Genomic DNA, 21,154 nt, shown 5'->3' with positions numbered 1-21,154 from the left:
GCTGTCATCATAGCTATAAGTCCTATCAACCAAGGTAATGATTAAATAAAAAGAATCATTTATTTGAACTCCAAGGGCTTATTAAGTTTTAACTATTTTTTCTCCTTCCGGTATGTATTTAATTTGAATTGCAGAGAACCAGAAGTTTTGACAAATACATCAATTGGACATGATTTTATCCAGGACACTGATTTTCTCTTAAAAGTGTCATCCAAACCTACACCATCATCTTAGTAACAACTATATGTAGAAAATAGCAGGGTAAGGTATGGGTTTGGTAAACATAACTGTAAAGCCAGATAGCTTTGAAAATGAATGCTATTGAGCCCAATTAAATTTTATGGGACAACATGCCTTTACATATACATAGTTCACACAGTTTACAACCCTTTCTGCAGAATTTGTGGGATAACGCTTGGAATCTCTCTGATTCTCATTAAGCCAGTACTATTCATAAAGAAAGCACCAGTGCCTGGTTGTCCTTATCCCAGAGGTACTCTCTCAAAGTGTCGGTTTTGCCCTGGAGCATCCTACTGTTTTATAGAAGACCTCATTGAGCCTGTATTAGACTGTGGCTGTTTCTGGCTATTTCTGCCTCTGCCTTTTTTGTCCTCAGTTCCTCTAGACCTTGCACAGGTGTAAGACATGTATTTTAAGATGAAGCCTTTCTATGTTTGCTTTTGGTTTTCATCATCCCATCCTTCAGAGACTTTACCTCTAATTGTAATTTGTAATTGTAGGCAAAATGATTACTTAGTGGTCATAGAACTGCCAGAATTTAGTCAGTACTTCTTCGTCAACATTTGTATATGCTTTTCTTTTTCTGGTTTGTGGTGCTGAGTACATGCTCTCCTGAATGCTAGTCAAGTGCTCTACCATAGAGGCTCACCTTAAAAGGCTAATGTTGTTAAATTCTTGAGTTTCTTTTCATATCTTTGTCTTGAACAACACAAGCACAATGAGAATGCAATTGGGTATAGCAAAAACAGATTCACAATAAGACCCCCTAATAGCTCCCCATGGGTTCTATTTTTGCTTATTTTTGTTGTCTATGGTTTGTGCAAGGCCAAAATTTTATGTTCTGATCAGATTACCCACCTAATACTAGAGGACCTTTGTGAATATCTGGCAGATAATGACATACTAAATTTCACTTGTGAACACTGTGACATTTATACTAACCAGGACCTAACTTCTGGATTCTAACACTTCTTGTATTTTTTTCGAAAGCATATTTCTTTATCTCTTGGAATATTTACTTATGAGCTGAAGGATCTCTCATCTGCCCTATCATGTCCTTTCTCTGCCCTTAATGATTCACTGACATTTAATTCCTGGTGAAAGGAAAACCCTCCAATTCCATACCCACCTTATTATCAGACATATTTATTTGAAATGTTCCACAGACTTTTCAGAAAAAATACTGCCTTTAACCAAATGCATCATGTTTTTACTTAAAACTGACTACTTCGTCTCATACTATTATGAACTCTAAAATTCAACATACATTTCTTGTTATACTTCAAAACCCACATATATTTTGTTACACTGCCATTTTGGATCATTGTATGTTATAGTATTTTTTGTCATTTCTATCCCTTTAAATGCTGCTGGGCAAATATTAATGTTGCAGAGAGGATACAAAGCAGAGAAAAGTTAACAATATAATATATTGTGATCTTATGTATAAGAATGTATCTAAGCAGTAGAGCACTTGTCTGACATTTTCAAATTCATAGGCTAGATTCAGGACATGCGAAAAAACAGAAACAGTACAAACACACAAAACTTAAATAAAAATGTATGATTTAACAAAAATGATAATATAGCACACATGTAAGATTTGCTAAATATGTGTGTGTAATCATCATTCTTATTAAGCTGTTATAACATCATGTTATATTCTTTAAATGTATGTAATTGTGTATGCCACTGAAAATGTTCTCATGTTTTACTTTATTACTGGATAGTTTTATGTCAACTAGACACAAACATGAGTCACCAGAGAGAATGGAATCTAAATTGAGAAAATGACACCATAAGATCCAGGTGTGCTCATGTTTGTGGGGCATTTTTCTAATTTAGGTGGTACCATGCCTGAGCTGGTGATCCTTGGTTCTGTAAGAAGGCAGGAGGAGCAAGTCAATGAGGAACATTCCTACTTGACCTCTGTGTCAGCTCCAGTCTCCAGGTTCCTGCCAGTTTGAGTTTCTGCCTTGACATTCCTTGATGATGAACAATGATTTGTAATCATAAGTGAAACAAACCCTTTTGCCCGCAAGTTACATTAGTCATTCCATTTTATAACATGAGTAGTAACCATGACTAAGACAAGGTGTGAGCCAAAAAGAAAAAGAAATCAATAGGAGAAACAACAACAACAAAGATCAGCTAGGTAAAAGTTGGGCTCCAAATAAAAAGATCTCGCAATTTACATACTTGTAATTCCATCTGTTCGTTAATATCAGTACTTATAGTGCATACTATGTTCTAAGAAAGAAGGTCCGTGTGTGCGTGCTGCATAGAAAGAAGCAGGTCAGATGAGATTTTCTTGTTTTTTGAATGGAATATAAATGTAAGCTTCTAGAATACAACTCTTGCTAAAACTCTCCCCAAGACAATGCTTTTTTTGATACAAATAAAGCTATGTAAGTATTTTTCAGCTTGCCTTGTCCTTATGAATACTAGTGCAACAACTTACACTGCCTGGGGAAGGCACACTCATGTTTGGAATGGTGTTGAAAACAAATGAAGCTATGATGGGCAGAACAAGGTTGGTGTGGTGACTGTTCACCCTAAGTTCTCTTTGGAACTGGTTTGAAAACAGTGTTGTTCATCAGTTTTCACCTGGGAACCTGTGTCCACACTAGGGGCATCTTCCTTCAAGCCCATTCTTCCTAGGTTTGCAATGAAATAGGTTAAAGCTGTGGTCTAGGTGATGCTGAAGATTCTTCAGATTACTCCTCCTCCTCATTGCCTCCATCCTCCTCTTGATTATTCCTCCTCCTCCTCCCCTTCCTTTTGCCTTCTTTTTCACATTGCAGGTGGCATCTTGACTTATATAGTCCCATTTAAAATGATCAAATGAATCTAACTCAAGTCCTCTTTGAATAATAATTCATCTCCTCCACCCAGAGTTTTACCTCAAGACTGTCTATCATTCCTTGCTCACTGAATCAGCAGTGCTGCTTTGGGTGTGCCAGCCCACTCAGAGATACCCATCAGGATTTCTTGATGCTCTTCTATTTCCGGAGAGTGCCATTTATGCTCCAAATGGGTTCTCTGACTTTGTATTTATGATGGGTCATATCTTTCTGACAAAGCTTTAAATTGGACCAGGTATTAGTTTGAGACATTAAAATTGAGGAATAGTTTCATTTTATATTCAAATCCTTTTCCCTGTATATTTCTTTAAATTTCATATGAAGGGTTCTGTGCGAGACATGCTTCTTTCCTACAGTAGCTTATCATGTGCAGATATTAAGAGCCAACTGACACTTTAACAGTCTATGTGGGAACCTCATTACTCCTATCAAAATTGTTATCACATATGCTTTCTGTCTTACAAGTTATTGCAGGTGACAACTTCACCAATTGCCATTCTCTATTCAACACTGGTGGCCACTTTTTTAGCATCGTATATCCATTATAAAAGTAAAAAATTCCATCTGTCACTCAATACCAGGGATAAAGCCACGAAAGTGAACGTCTTGGAATTGGTACACCGTACTTCAAGGTTGTAGTTTCTCTCTGAATCTTTAAATCTTCTGTCAGTTCCAGAAGCACACTGGCCTGAATTCATCCATGTAAAGGAATTTGTAAAAGAGCTATGAAAAGTTAATGATTTAGTCCTGTGGTACCTTCAACTCTATTAATATCCTGATGCTAATTTGAGTACACACGCAATTCCCAGATTCTACATATTAGGGAATACATAACAACACATTATAGAGACAAACCAAATAAATGTTACAAAAGAAAACATGTAAAGAGATTTATTGAACTAACTAGAGAAACCAGTATACCTCGAACTTCAGAAGTGAGCCAGTAGACCTAGTGAATTGGTGTGTTCCAATGCTATGACTCTATTCCCCAGGTGACATTTGCAACCCCAATCCATGTGAAAATGGTGGCATCTGTCTGTCGGGATTGGCTGATGATTCCTTTTCCTGTGAGTGTCCAGATGGCTTCACAAATCCCAACTGCTCGAGTGTTGTGGAGGTTGGTAAGTGCAAGATTTAAGCATTTCAGTAATCCCCATGATTAATGACTCACAGATATACCTCTTATGGACTGAAGATACTTTGTAAGACTGTATTAAGATTACTTGCCTGTGTTACTATCATTTTTGTTGTCTTTAGTTGGTATTTTAATTATTTTATTGGTATATTCTTAAGCACATCCTTGTTCTCAGTTTAGTGGTTAATAGGATAATTAAAATGCAAATAATAATTAAATAAAATCCATTCCATATACCTCTGATATTAATAAAAATACTTTATGCAAAGAAAGGAAATAATTCTTATGCTGAATTAGGTAAAATCTCTTCTGTAAATTTAGTAGGACTTTTAAAACAATTGATACTACAAACTGCCCTACTATCACTCCCATTCAGAAGACCTAATTAGATTTTATGCATATTTTCTAGGTTTCAGTCCAGAGTTTATGAGGCCACTAGCAGTGGAACCAACATTTATTCCTACTGCATGAGCTGGCTTTTTGAATCCAATACCCTATGGAGAGATACCTATCTCAGCCTCCATACATATAGGGGAGAAAGCCTTGGTCTTGCCTCAAGTGATATAACAGATTTTGTTTATTTCCCATGGGAGGTCTCACCCTCTCTCAGGAATGGATGTGGGAGGATGCAGAGGGAGCAGGAGGAAGAGGGAACTGCGGTTAGTATCTAACATAAGATGCATTTTAACCTAAATAACATTTTAAAAAAGAAAATGGGAATATAGAAAATGTGTATAATGTTTTATGTAAACTGATAACAATGTATAAAATCATATGAAAATATAAAATTGGAAAATGAAAATTGTTCTTTAAGAATGAAAAAAATTTCTCAAGGAATTCAGAAATAATTTAAAAACCAATATGTAAACTTCTGTACAATTTTATTCTTGGAGTCAAAGCAGAAGTATTTAGGTTGAAAAATAAGTTACAAAATTGTCTATCTGTTAAGTATGAAATTCAATCATCTTGAATAAAATGTTGTCAGACATCAAAATTGCAGGAAAATTGGACAGTTTGGAGGCTATTGGAGAACAATTTGGAAAATGAAAATTATTAGTGTTTGTAGCCAGCAATGAGTTTATGTTAGCCAGTGATGAGTTTGTGCCTCCTATCATTGTTTCTGATGCTTCTGACTAGGGTGTTTAGTAAGAGCCCATGAATATTTGCTGAACAATAAAAAGAATTACTAAATGAAATCATTCATTTGTCATGCCCAGACTACACTTTGAAATTTAATGTGTTTTATTTGTTAACATGCTTCTTATGTTTTTGTACCCCACTAGAATTATTGGATATGAAAATTGACTTGTTTTTTTAAAAGAACATTACTAGTGTAATTCACATCAAAGATAATTCTCTTCTAACACTTATTTAGTCAGCAGTATTTTATGGAGCTTGACATTATTCCATAGAAATAAAGTTGGTACAATCACTTTGACCTCATCTACACATATATAAAGTAGCATTTTATAGTTTAATATAAGAGTCATATATACATAAGTTTATATCCCCAAAGAAAATTATGCCTATAAGTGCTTCTACTAGGGGTGCTGAATTTTACAACTAAATTTAATTTCATTATTTAATGCCACCAATATCAAATTCATAGCTCTTTAGTAGGATACAATTTTTTGTCAATATTTTGAAAATTAAAATTCTGATTCATAGAAAAATATGATGAATATTTTTAATTGATTTTCAATTTTGAAATATTAAATCAACATCCATCACTTTCCCTGTGATAGCTTAAGAAAGCTATCACAATGCATATGAGAGTTCAGTGACATTTTAGGAACTGGATGCTTATATAAATATAATCATAGTTTTCTTATTTATATATATCTTTTATTTTTAAATTTAAATTAGAAACAAGGTTGCTTCACATGTCAATTCCAGGTCCCTCTGCGTTTCCCTTCCCCGTCCCGTGCCCTCCCACCAGCCCCCCCCAATATCCCCTCATTTCCCCAGGGAGGGTAAGGCCCTCTATGGGGGTGTCCATAGTCTGTCATTTCATCCACAGCATGGCCTAAACCCTCCCCCAAGAGTGCAGGGTGAGAGTGCATTTCTCATTGTTGATTGGGAGACCAAAGTCCAATTGTATACCCGGGATAAATACTGATCTACTACCCAAGGCTCAATAGATTACCTAGGCCTCCTCACTGACACCGACATTCAGGGGTCTTGATCAGTCCCATGCTGGATTCCCAGGCATCAGCCTGGGATTCAAGAGCTAACCCTTGTCAGGTCAGCTGTTTCTGGGGGTTAAACCAGCCCAGTCTTAATGCCTTTGGTCATCAGTCCTCCCTCTCTGTCACTGGATTTCTTGAGTTCAGCTCAATGCTTAGCCGTGGGATTCTGCCTCTGCTTCCATCAGCCACTGAATGAAGGTTCTCTTTCCCAGACTCTGGCCATGGGATTGTAGGCTGGCACTCTCCAGATATAGGTCTAAAATCCATATATGAGAGAGTATGTTCCATGTTTCTCTTTTTGTGACTGGGTTACCTCGTTCAGGATGGTTTCTTCTAGTGCCATCCATTTGCCTGAAAATTTCAGGATTCCATTGCTTTTTTTCTGCTGAATAGTACTCCATTGTGTAAATGTACCACATTTTCTCTATCCACTCTTCGGTTGAGGGGCATCTAGGTTCCTTCCAAGTACTAGCTATTACAAATAATGCTGCTATGAACATAGTGGAACACACATCCTTGTATGAATGGGCATCTTTTGGATATATGCCTGAGAGTGGAGTTGCTGGGTTTATTCCCATTTTTCTAAGGAATCTCCATACTAATTTCCAAAGTGGCTGTACAAGTTGACACTCCCACCAGCAGTGGAGGAGTGTTCCCCTTTCACCCCATCCTCTCCAGCATAAATTGTCATTGGTGTTTTAGATTTTAGCCATTCTGACAGGAGTGAGATGGTATCTCAGAGTTGTTTTGATTTCCATTTCCCAGATGGCTAAGTATGTTGAGCACTTTCTCAAGTGCCTCTCAGCTATTTTAGACTCCTCTATTGAAAATTCTCTATTTAGTTCTGTAGCCCACTTTTTAATTGGATCCTTTGGTGTTTTGGATACTTGCTTCTTAAGTTCTTTCTAAATTTTGGAGATCAGCCCTCTGTCAGATGTGGGGTTAGTGAATATTTTTTCCCTATATTGTGGGCTGCCTTTTTGTCTTGCTGACTGTGTCTTTTGCCTTTTCTTATTATGCTAGTAAAATCCTCACAATAATTAGAGGTTTGATGGTTAAATTACATTATTTTGACTACATTTGTTATAATATGTTTCCTACAACATAGCTCTTCATTAAGGTATATTTAGCTGTTCTTGGAAAAAGTGAAACTTTTTTCCACCTACAATGTAGCATACCGTAGATGTTTTAGCAATTCTTATCTCATGTATGGGATTTTAACATCAAAATAAGAAAAAAAATTCCTTTTGTGTGTTAAGTAGCAATGATGTTTTATAAAATAATCTGCGTATGCGTGCGTACACGTGTGTGTATCTAAAACAATATGTGTATGAGTGTGTATACAAATCTGTGTGTATATATAAAATTATCTGATAATGAGTATGTACATATCTGTGTATACACAGATGCGTGTATATAAAATAATCCGGGGATGCGTGTGTGTATATGCACATATGTGTGTGCATGACACACATGCATGTGATTGATGTGCATGTGATGTGGAAGCCACAGGAAGATTCTGTTGTCCTCTTCTACTGCTCTCCAGCTTATCATCTTGAGTCACGGTGGTATTTATGTGAGCCTGTGCTTGTTCAGGTAGACCAGCTGGCAGCAAGCCTTGGCAATCCTCTCTTCTCCATCTGATGCATCTCTGCAGTTCCAGCACATGTGGCTACACTTGGTTTTATATGTGGGTGCTTGAGATCTGCACTTAGGCCTTCATGCTTATACAGTCAGCATTACACCACACTGAACATTCTCCTCAGCCCTTTCAAAGTATTTCATAAAAGAGTGAATTTAGGAGAAAATAATAATTTCCAGGTTAGGTACTTTCACACAAGTGCATTGTTTGAATTTCTACAACCTCTTTCTCAAACCTATCTTTATCTAGCATGTATTAATGTTATATTGAACATTTGTTAGGAAAAATACTAATTACTAGTCCTTTTAATATCTTTCCTACTTTAGGACTTAGCCTATTTTTAAAATGTAGGGACCAAATATTTGAAGCCTAATCTTTTTAACACCACTCCTTCTGCCTCTTCAATTGATAACTACCTGAGATATTTTGTAGTCATTGTTTTCCATATTATGTAGCAACAGAGCAGAAAATGTCAAGAATAGTACGACCTTATGTATAAAAACATGAAAATGGAAAAGTAGATATTTTAAGGTAATATATTAAAAAACAAATAGCTATGAATATCATTGTATTTCTACTTACGCATTAATATCTTATTTAGTTACGCACATTTTATATTATTACAGAATGATATACATTTTACAATTACTTCATACTTTAAATATAGTTTTTATTCCACAAGAAAAGAAAATAAACTTACTCATTCTTGTGTACAAGATTTATGAAAATCGTATGAGTCTTCAGTCCTACACAAAGAACTATGGACAATGGAGAAAAGTTAGGAGCAGGAGAGGTGGGAAGAGCATAGCAACTGGCTGTCCATTCCTAAATGACAAACACTGAAACATACATATAAGTAGTATTTTAGAAACTGAGCAAGTTATATTTAGGAACACACACACATACATACATACAATAAAAATTAGTGAAAATGAGAAAATGAACTTGAGGGAGGGGGCATATATGACAGGATTTAGAGGGGGGAAAAGAAAAGAAGGAAAGAGAAAATTGTCATAATTGTAATATCAAAATTTTAAATATTTGTCTTTGTGCCATATTTTAAAATTACATTTTCCCAGTGATTTCACAATAAGTACAGGGTAATTTAAATGCATATCCAGGAAAATACCATCATGATTTTGCTTATAGACATTAATATGTCCATATTTCTTCCTTGTCACTTGGGAACAAAATTCTGTGTAGCTATACTTACATTTCTTCCCAGTCACTTGTGGACAGAACTCTGTGTGGCTATGCCCACATTTCTTCCCAGTCAACAACTGGCTCATACTCCTTCCTAGACAACGATGTGAAACTGAGTATTTACATCATCCTTCTATAAAGAAAATTTCCATTCATAGTGAAGAGTTTAAATTTTAATAATGGAAATATCATTAACTCTTAAAATATCTAATTTATGTAGCACAAATCTGTGTATTTTATTCAAGCAATTTAAAAAATTAAAAAATTGTTGATAGTAACAATACAAGGAAAGCCACATATTACATTGATGAAATCAAAGGAAACAAAGCATTTTGATTTTAAGAAAAATCATAATCTTCATGGCTAAGGCTGTCGATAAGATCAACTAATAATAACTTCATGAAAAGTCAATATTACAACCTCAGAACTATGATCAATCAATCAATAAAAGTCTTAATTTTCCTTCATTCATAAATGGATATATAATGAGCACTGGATATTTATTGAGTTATTTACTTAATGATCAAGATGAATATTAAACTTACAGTAATTGCTATCCACTTTAGGGGAGAAGAGACAAATCAATTAAATGATCAAAATTATGGATAAATAGGTAATAAATGGAAATACTTGTAAGTACATGAAGTCATACAAAGTACCCTGTTAAAAGTATATGTAAGAGAATCTATGCGTAAATTGAAAATGCAACATCAAAAAATAATGTAAGTCTTACCTAGAACATAAGAAACTAAACTTATTCCAGCAAAAGTCATTTTATGTTGAGAAGTAGGAGATAAGAAAAATCACTAACAAATTTGCATTTTGTACAAAAAACAACAGAAATTATTGAAATATAGTAAAGATGGTGTTGCCAAAATACGGGAACAGAGGTAGTAGTAGTAGCAAGGGAACAGGTTGACTGTAGTACAGTTAATCAGGTAGCAATGGTATTCTTCAAAAGGAAGACAATCACTCAACCAATTGTGAGTAAGCACTGAGAGTTAGAGGATACAGTGGGTAAATTATACAGTTGAAACAAAAAGACTCCTATTTTTCTTTTCTTTTTTAAAGAATTTTTATTTACTAGTTTTTATTTTATCAATGCCATGTGAATGAGTGTCCGGTGTGTGTGCTTGTGTGTAGGCGCCAGCAAGTTCAGAAAAGGCTATTGTTTAGATAACCTGGGACTGTTGTTACAGGCAGCTGTATGCTGCCCAACATGTGTGATTGGGAACTTAATTCTGGTCTTCTGGAAATACTCGTAAGTTTCTGTTGGTCTTCTGGAAAAAGTCATGAAAGTACCATTTTGTGAGATACTAATACATTTATTGAATACAAATAGACATTAATATGAAAACTAAGTTCAGAATTCCAAATATTGAATTATGGGAATTTGCTAGGCATTTTTTAAGATGCCATGAATATATTTGGAAATCATAATTGTGCATGTGTTTATATTAAAATATGGAGAGAATGGAGTGTCATTCCTGAAAAATTAGTAGAATTTTTTCAATTAATAAAGCAAATATTTCTCAATATATTATTTATTCCTCATTCATTCATCAAATATTTGAGTTTCTACTGTGCGCACATAGCATATGGCTGGTAAAGTACAGGCTTTGCCATTAAGAGTCTATGGGAACATGAATGGATGTTTGAAGGGTTGAGACCTTAGCATCTAATATAAAATACGGAGCTGTTCTGAGATAAGGACCAAGATAAACAAAAATATTGAGTGAGGATGGCAGAAGAAAGTAGAATTTGAACACAGGGATGATTTTCCTTTAAGATGGCTATGTCGTTAGCTCACAGAAACAATACTTAAAACTGATATATGTTTACTATGAATAAGGTATTAGACATCTTAAGAAAGATAGGTGATAATTTTGAGCATGAATGAAGTTCATTAACACTATCATATCTGGAATTTGGTAGTAATCTGAGACCTAGCCACATTTTAGAACAAAAGAATATTATAAAAACATTTTTATTGGGAGCAGTTCATAGGAACACATCATGACAGCCGTTCTATTCTGCCTCTTCACAGGCTGCTTGGTGTCTATACGGGCTTCTCCTTCTCCACAACGAGAAAGAGACATGATGGCAAGTGTAATTCACTGCTACCATACTTTCTCTTGTTGTCTCATCACAGCCAAGCCTATTTTCACTTTGAGACTTGTATTGTTTTTCTATAAAATTCTATTTAATTTCTGACCCTTCGGGCTCATTAACTCTCATCTCTCCCATTCCTCATATATCATTATGAAACAGAAGGCTGTTTATCTTAGAAACATGAAGACACATAGGAAATACAACTGCAAGCTGAGTGTGCAGTTGAGTGTCCTCTGAATAGCCATATTCACTCTTATCTCTTGGAAAGTAATTGGTTCTAGGATGTGAAGTGGTGTCCCCATCACACTCTTCCTGAGAGGGTCCTGGACACTGTCTGTGAAATACCAGAATGGCAACAAACTCTAGGTAGACCTTGGAGGTTTGAGTATATTTTCAGATTTTCAAATTTCTTATATTTCTGTAAAATGATTATCGTAAGTAAAGTCACGAAAGCTTGCCAGGTTCTGCCCATTAATACTCCTTCTTCAACCAAGAAAAGGTAACAGGTCATTCTTTACTGGGCAGTGGAGGTGCAATCCTTTAATCCTAGCCCTTGGGGGTGGGTGGTTAGAGGCAGCCGTATCTCTGTGAGTTCAAGGCCAGCCTGGTTGAAGAGTGAGTTCCAAGATAGAGGTATTATACAGAGACACCCTGTCTCAAAAAAGAAATGTTAATAGATAACTTAATCCATTTTATATGAAATTATTATAATGAAAGCTGGCTCTTCTACATGTTCTAAAATAGTTTTTCACAAAGCTGATAACCTTGTGAGATGATAATTGTGGATAACTCACAGTCAAATAGAGTTCAATAATTATATTTACTTACTTTCCTAAAAACAATCACTAAACATATGCAAAATAATAGAACTCTGTAGTTAGATGACAAATCAAATTATTTCTGTACCTGTTAGCACATAGTGCAAAAAAGTAATTTTATTTTATACATCTAAAAATGTCCATATTATGCCTATGATTGTATTAGCTCTCTTATTTTAAAATTTTCTAATTCATTGTTAATCACATTTGTTTGTCATGATGTTAGTTTGCAGATACCAAGCTCTAATAATTATATATTAACTGTTAGAAAGATCAAAGTAGAAAAGCAATGTACATTATTATTATTATTTATTATTATTGTTGTTGTTATTATTATTATGTGCAGAAAGCTGTTGTTCACCAGTTGGGAAAATGACCCATTTATTGGTAAAGCATTAATTTGTAGCAAAATATAATATAAAATCTAAAAAGGTGTATTTATCATTAAAATCACTGTCTTGTAAGATGAATACTTTGTATATGTATTGACAATTGGTATGTACCACTACCTTTTTTTCTGCTTAAAAGAAAATTGCGAACATTTTTTGGATTTCAACAACATGTATGTATCATAGTTTTTGATATACCTGAGTAGCTGTTACATATTTATCTTATTGATCAATAAATTTTTCATATGTGTACTTACGGTGTGTGTGTGTATGTGTGCGTGTGTGCGTGTGTGCGTTCGTGTATGTGTGTGTGTGTGTGTGTGTGTGTGTGTGTGTACATGTACCAGTCACAGCACCCATGCAGATAGCAAAGGACAACTGTTTCAAGTTGACTATTTTCTTCAACCTTGGTTTCAGGGGATCACACCCAGGTTGTGAGATTTTACCTGCTGACCCATTCTTTTGTCCCTGAATGAGTGCTCATGTCTATGATGTCTTACAGAACCTTAACCTAGTTCATCTATGTCATCCATAGCCTCTGGATCTATGGTTACAGATGGGATTTCCAAAATGATTCCTTAGATCTCCTTTATGCTATGCTGTCTTCTATACCAACAGTAGCTGAAGTTCCCAAGCATAATAGATGATGAGAAATTTCCAAATACAGCCTGTGTCAGAGGCTACATTTGAAAGCGTTGATTCTCTGAGCCATCAATTCACATTGCAAAGGTGTGAGTGCAACATAGAAGAGGGCATTGGGACTAGTTTATAACATTACTAGAGGGTTTTATAGTAGTTGTATATTTGAAATTGATTTGTTTGAGGGCTTTGTCAGTAAAAACATTGATAAACATGCATAGGTTTGCAGATACTGGCAAAATAAAATCTATCAAATTAGTCCCATTAATTTTCTCTATTAGTATTTCTAGTCTTAAAAATTTGTATTATACAATATGCATATGTGTCTGTGGGTATGTATGTTGTACCTACTGTGTGAGTGGTTACACAATTGAGCCAAACAGGACTTCAGATTCGTTCAATCTGAAGCCACAGGCATCCATGGCTGTAGGCTCTGAGAAATAGACTCAGGTTCTCTGTAATAGCAATCAAGTGCTCTCAACCAATGAGAGATTTCTCTAGCCACTGATTATTAATTTTATAATGAGAAACATTATATAAACAGTTCAGAAGGGACCAAATCTGTATTACTTTATTTTATAACAATATAATAGAACTGAAAATTCAATGAAACATTAAATTGTTCATTTATTCAAATTTCAAATTACTGTGAAATTAATGAAATGTACACTTTTATGAATTTATTTTAAAGTAGTAATACTTGTAATTATGGTGCATAACTGTAATCCAAGTAATCTGGAGGCAGTGGTAGAAACTGGATTCTAGAAGTTAAGGGCCAGTTTTAGGCAACATCGCAAGACAACATCATCTTTACTAATAATCTAACGAAAAAGGCATTTTTATCCATTAACATTGCCTTATCTTTATACTATACTCTCTAATACCACATGTATATGGGTATACGAAACGTGAGTCTCTGATGAATGTAATGACTAGATCAAGGTAATAGACTTGTTCAATGGCAGAATGGTTATTACATAGGTTACCCAGGCTTTCTCTCCAATATAGTGCTCATGTTATAGTCATATGTATGATTATATATTCGAAGAGTGGTTGAACTTGAGTCAAAATATACTACATATAATGCTAGAATTTGTCATTTCCTGGGGGAGATTCTGAGGTATGTAGATAACTGAAGGGACCCATTTTTAAAAGAAATGTTTTTGTTAATATAAGGACAATTTGGTATTGTGTTTAAGAAACAGAAATGAACTATGCTGAGTTCAAATAGTGGTTCTTCTGTTTGTAAATCTGTTTTAAGTTTCTGAAGTAAGATGGTCATGAATAAAAAATAATCAATAATGTAAATATACTGAGTATGTCCCTAAGGAATGAACAAGACAGATGTTTTCATTGCATAATCAATGTTAACATGGGAAATCTAAAGGTGTATGGTATAGAGAAGTATGATGTTCCTATGTAATGAGCAAATGCTATGACTCTTTTATGATTTTTTCTGAGAGTTTTTAATACCAAAATACCATATATATTTTTGGTTCAACAATCTTAACACCTGTAGCATATCCACTCATATCAAAACACTTAAAACAGTTTTTAAAGATAGTAAGTTCCATCTCAGAGTTAAGTAATGGACCTAGTTAAACCTTCTACTCAATTCAAAAGCTGTGTGTGGAGATTAAACAGCTACACTTCTGAATATTTTCCCACCCTTTCAGTCACTAATAGCATTAGTGAAGTGTATGGCAAATCCTGAACTATTATTTTTAGATCAGATATTTCTGTTTGTGCTTGAATATAAAAACTAGGAGTAATTTAACTGTCAGCTTTTGATGTTATTAAAAAATTTTTCTTTCAGCACATAATTTGACAAATCACCTCATTTTCTACGAGAAAATAACCCTGTGTATTATTACTTGAAAATTATGAATAATGTAACTAATGCTTGTATAATTAAGAAACAGCCTTTCAGGATATAGCTGTGCATGCTTGGAGCAAATAACTAACGAATTGATTTTTCTTTATAAGACTGCAGAGTGGTCCTCCTTTAAAAATATAATAAATGCCAAGACAGAATTTATGACAACACATCAATATTATGTTCTTTGGTATGATATATCAACAATGAGCTTTGTGTGACTTTGCATAAATAATGAGTAGGGAAATAGGAACACTACAAGCTTCCATTTAACATTGCATATTCAGCATCCCTGGACAGCTTTGCTTTATCCCCAAAGATGATCTTCCTTTTCTCCCAGATCTCAGATAAGATGCCTCTCTTGGGATACATGCAGTTGACTAGGGATGTGAATAGCTACATCAATAGTCATTACACAGTGCAGAAAACAATGACTACATGAGTGGAAGAGATGCTCTGGGCATTCAGTAGATGAAAATCATGCTCAGCCCTACAGAAAATGTTCTTTGACATGGCACTTCAAATGGAAGTGTTGCTCATTTGCTGCAGTTGTAAAATTAGAATCTTTTATGCAAAAGTGGTATGATTAAAAACCCATATGGAGGAAAAGTGAGAACTCTCTAAAAAATAAAATTATTGTCTGCTCAGATTATAAGGCTGTGTGGAGCAAGTCTAGTAGCAAAACAAGAAGGCAGTGTACCATGGGATGGGACGTCCTCTAGGAACTCCTTTATCGATTGCTATGTAGTTTCATTGGTATTGTCAGAGTTACTACAAAAACATTATTCTAGAAGCTCTCAATGTTGGTTAATATTGAAATTATTCCCAAAATGAAATTCAAAAGTCTAACCTGAACTTCAACTGAAGCAATTTTAAAGTAGTACTTCAGTGCCTCAGGCCTTTCATTTGAAGATCAAGGATTCTAATTTGTACCTTTCTTTATTGCTTTTATGTATTCTGCATCCTAGATTCCTATATTCCAATCTGTGAATTCTTTTAATTGTTTTATTTTACATTTTTATTTATTTAAATTAGAAACAAGCTTGCTTCGCATGTCAATCCCATGTCCCTCTCCCTGACCCCCTTTCCTCACCCCGTCCACAACCCTTCCAATCCTCAATCCAATCCTCACTGGTCTCTCCAGGGAAGATGAGGCCCTTCATGGGGGATCTCCAAAGTCTGTCTTATCATCTAGGGCAGGGCCTAGGTCCAGGATGAGATAGCATTCCTACATGTGGAATGGGCTTCCAAACTCCGTTCAGATGCCAGGATGCAAAGATTGCCAAGGCTTCCTCACTGACACTCACATTCAGGGGGTCTGGATAAGTTCCATTCTGGTCTCTCAGCCAAGAATAGAGTCCATGAGCTCCCACTTGTTCAGGTCAGCTGTTTCTGTGGGTTTCACCCACCTGGTCATGGCCCTTTGCTCATTACTCCCCCTCTCTGCAACTGGTTTCCAGGAGTTCAGTTCAGTGTTTAACTGTGGGTGTCTGCCTCTGCTTCCATCAGGCATTGAATGAAGACTCTAGGATGCCTTACAAAGTAGTCATCAATCTCATTATTGTGGAAGGGTGTTTAAGGTAGCCTCTCCACTATTGCTTAGATTGCCAGTTGGTGTTATCCGTGTAGATTTCTGGAAATCTCATTAGTGCCAGATCTCTCCTCAAACCTATAATGGATCCCTCTATTATGGTATCACTCATCCTGCTCTCTATTCTTCCACAGACTCAACTTTCCTGCTCCCCCCATGTCCTCTTCGCCCCTTCTTTTCTCCCCCTCATTTTACCCCAGCTTCCTGTCCCCTGCCCCCATGTTCCCAGTTTTCTCAGGAGATCCTGTCCCATTCCCCTTCTCTGGGGTACCATGTTTATCTCTCTTATGGTCCTCCCTGATTCCCAGTGTCTCTGGCGGTGTGATTGCAGAATGTCACTCTCCTTCTCCATGTTAAAAAATCCATATATGAGTGAGTACATACCATGTTTCTATTTTTGTGACTGGGTTACCTCACTCAGAATGGTTTCTTCTAGTGCCATCCATTTGCCTGCTAATTTCAAGATTCATTGGTTTTTGTTTGTTTGTTTGTTTCCGGCTGAGTAGTATTCCATTGTGTAACTGTACCACATTTTCTCCATCTATTCGTCAGTTTAGGTGCATCTAGGTTGCTTTCAGGTTCTGAATATTACAAATAATGCTGCAATGAACATAGAGTGTTACCCTTTCTTCATATCCTCTCCAACATAAAATGCTGTTGGTGTTTTTGATTTTAGCAATTCTGACAGGAGTGAGATGGTATCTCATAATTGTTTTGATTTGCATTTCCCTGATGGCTAAGGATGTTGAGAACTTTCTCAAGTGCCTCTCAGCCATTTTAGACACCTCTATGGAGAATTCTCTATTTAATTCTGTACCTCACTTTTTAATTGGATCCTTTGGTATTTTAGAGACTTGATTCTTGAGTTCTTTGTAACTCTTTACTCATTTAGTTGCTAATACACAATGAGATTGTTTGATTCAGGACTGTAGGCTGAAGATAAGACACAACTTAATTTAGTGGTATTTAGTCCAGATCATAGGACTATTCACATCCTTATTAATAATTTTAAATACCTCAGAAATTTGAGGTATTTCAACAGTAAGCAAACCAGCCACAATTAAAAAATAGTTATTAAATAAGTGAGACTGTAAAAAAATAAAGAATCATGAAGATAAAATAGGTGCATCAATATTTGAATGTTTGACACACCACATAGAGACATTGTTCTATTGTTTTCTAGAGGCCAACTCTGGGAAAAGGACATGAGGAGGTTCCTTTGTGAGAAGCAATGTGACTGGAACCAGAAGCTGTGAAGAGTTTCTGAATGGAAGGCTTAGTATGTGGCTTTCATGATAGTGCTAGATGTTACTTCATTTTTCAGAAGTTGTGAAGGTTTTTAAAGGTTTCAATGACTAAATATTAAAGATGGACATTCCATGATTAAAGTTCAGATGGACATTCCATGATTAAAGTTCATTTATTTCTTAATTACCTGTCAGTTATTTATGTATTTATTTGGTGCTTGAGATCACATCCAGTTCTTGTGCTTGGAAAATTTGTGTTCCACCACTGAGTGACAAGCCCAGTTTTGGAAAACAGTCTGAAAGATTAGAAGCACAAGCAGCTCTCAATGGCCCTGTAATGTCATCCAGTGTCTTCTTCTTAGACTGCCATGTATCTGTTTTCATTTACATGGCTGGGCTGCATTCTTTGAAAGCATTCCAATCAAGGCAGAGGTTGGGAGGAATCTGGGGAGACCAATTGTGCAGAAAAGGAATTTTCATTTTCAGCTGGTTAACATCTAAACTTAGACACACTATTTCCAAAAGTCCTAATGATTGGGAAAAGACAGTCTTTCATTTCAGATCCAGTTTCAATAGCATGAAAATTTGTATAGCAGTAATTAACCCATTTCTAAACAGGCAGCTATCATTACACTAGTAGAGCTCCATGCAGTCCAGAGGACAGCACTGTAAATTAGTAGTATGAATTAAAAATATGTGAAATAAAATGTTCCCCTGACCAAAAAGAAACAAGTCATTCAAATAGAAACATCCCATCACTCATCAAGTTACACCTTTCACTATTTTTTACTGTAAGAGTATTATTCATTTTTATTATTCTTTATATTTTTAGAAACACTCTTAATTACATACCCATCCCCCCATTCCCTTGCACTCTCATCCTCCCATGCTTCCCACTAACTCCCCAACCCATCTACCACCCACTCCCCAGGGATAGTGAGACCCTCCACAGGGGATCATCAAAGTCCACCACATCATTTGGGAGAAGCCCCAGGCCCTCCTTTCCATATCTGTTCTGCAATAATATCGCTCTATAGGGAAAGGGCTCCCAAAGTCCATTTGTAACCTAGGAATAAACCCTGGCTCCACTGTTAGAGGTTCCATGGATTGCCTTGGTCTCCTAGCTGATACCCACATTCAGAGGACTTGGTTTGGTTCAATGCTGGTTTCCCTGCTTTATCACTAGGCTCTCTGTGCTCTCATTAGGTCAGTTCAACTGTTTCTGCAGGTGTCTCCAGTTCTGTGTTGGTGTCTTGATTATCTTGGTCATCTCTCCTCCCTCTCCTCAACTGGATTCTTGGAGTATGGCTCAGTGCTTACCTGTGGGTGCCTGTTTCTGCTTCAATCAGCTACTAGGTCAAGGCTCTAGGAATGGTAAATGAGTTTCAAAATATATCTGGGTTGTTATTTTGTGAAGTCATTATTTCAAGCCTTCAAGCCATATGAATATTTCTGAATTCTTGCTTAGATTAAGCATTTACAGAAAAATAATCTTCCATGAAAGTATTGTAGAATCTAGCAGTGAATCCTTGCAGTCCTGCTATTTTCCTTATAAGGAGAATTTTAATTACTGCATCAATAGTATTGCTTGTTAAGGGCTCTGTTTATTTTGTTTATTCTTGTGGAGTTAAAATTTCATTAGCTTTAAAATTTATCCATGTTTCCCATTTTTGAGATGTAAGTTTTTTAAAGGATCACTAATTGTTATACTTTTGTGTGAGGGAGGCCTTGGCAGATTCCAGGTCAGGCAGGGACAAACATGCCTGGCAGATAAAGCTTAAGTGAAAAGTTTTATTAGAAAGTTAGAAAGAAAAGAAAAGGGGTGGGGAAGTATAGGAGAGAGAGAGAGAGAGAGAGAGAGAGAGAGAGAGAGAGTCAGGGAAAGTCCTGTCTGCCCTTTCAGAGGAACAGTGGGAAAGAGAGCAGAAGTGGGTAGATCTGGTCTTTCTTTAAAAGGATCCTTTGCACCTGTTCTCAGACTACATAATGATATAGCTCACCAATATACTGCCTGAATTTATTTTGCTGGGTAACAGGGTGCAAGCCTGTATAATAGCTGAATCCTTATACTAATGATCTCCTGGATTTCTTTGGAATCTATTCCAATAATCTCATTTAATCTCTAATTTTCTAATTTTAATCTTCCTTCTCTTTGCATTATTTTGACCAGGACTTCTTGATCTTATATTTACTATTGTCAAAGAATCAGTGCTTTTCTTGATTGATACTATATTTCCTGTGGTTATTCTTTATTTCATTAGTTTATTCTCTAATGTTCTTTATCAGGTGGATCTACTAAATTTGCATTTGATTTCTCGTTTCTTGCAAGCCTTAACATTCACTGTTAGAAGGTTCCATGTGGTGGTGAGAAGAAGGTATATTCTTTTTTATGTGGATGAAATGTTCTATAGATATCTGTTAATCCCAGTTGGGTCATTACTTCTATTAGACCCTTTGCTTCTTTGTTGAGTTTCTGTCTGGTATTCCTGTCTAGTGGTGAGAGTGGTGTGTTGAAATCTCCCACTATAACTGTGTGGGGCTTTAGATGAGATTTAATTCTAATAATGTTTCTTTAACGAATGTGGATGCCTTTGTATTGGGGGCATAGACACTTCATCTTGGTGGGTTTCACCTGTGATGAGTATGTAATGACCTCCTTCATCTCTTTTGATTGATTTTATTTTAAAGTCTAGTTTGTTAGATATTAGGATTGCTACCCCTGCTTGTTTCTTGGGTCCATTTGATTGAAAATTTTTTCCCAACCTTTAACTCTCAGGTAATGTCTGTCTTTGAGGGTGAGGTGTGTTTCTTGTATGCAGCAGAAGGAAGGGTTCTGTCTTCGAATCCATTCTGCTAGTCTGTGTCTTTTTATGGGTGAACCTTCTCAAAAATCGACCACATACTTGGCAACATATCAAACCTCAGCAGCTACAAAAAAAATTGGAATAACTCCATGCATCTTATCAGACCACCATGCCTTAAAATTAGAATTCAACAACAACACAAATTGCAGAAAACCTACAAACTCATAGAAATTAAATAATGCTCAACTGCACCATCCCTGGGTCAAAGAGGAAATAAAAAAAGAAATTAAAGACTTCCTCGAATTCAATGAGAATGAAGACACAACCTACCCAAACCTATGGGACACTTTGAAAGCAGTGCTACTGGGGAAGTTCATAGCATTAAGTGCTTACATGAAGAAACAG

The 21,154-nt window shown here is 35.8% G+C and overlaps 1 protein-coding gene across 2 annotated transcripts in view; it reads left to right on the top strand.

Moving 5' to 3' along the window:
- Edil3 (EGF like repeats and discoidin domains 3) overlaps window positions 1–21,154 on the top strand; it is a 476,202-nt gene that overhangs the window by 142,853 nt on the left and 312,195 nt on the right. Inside the window, exon 2 of one of the 2 annotated variants that reach the window (XM_005065680.4) lies at window positions 4,097–4,225. The exons of the other annotated variant lie outside the window; for it this stretch is intronic. Coding sequence (XP_005065737.1) covers window positions 4,097–4,225 — 129 coding nt within the window. The remainder of the gene's footprint in view (window positions 1–4,096; window positions 4,226–21,154) is intronic. 2 annotated transcript variants of the gene reach the window in all.

Source organism: Mesocricetus auratus, unplaced genomic scaffold (assembly GCF_017639785.1).
Source record: "Mesocricetus auratus isolate SY011 unplaced genomic scaffold, BCM_Maur_2.0 Super-Scaffold_100020, whole genome shotgun sequence".
NCBI classification, from domain to species: Eukaryota; Metazoa; Chordata; class Mammalia; order Rodentia; family Cricetidae; genus Mesocricetus; species Mesocricetus auratus.
The sequence above is the reverse complement of the archived record's forward strand: the minus strand, read 5'-3'. Positions and strand labels throughout refer to the sequence as shown.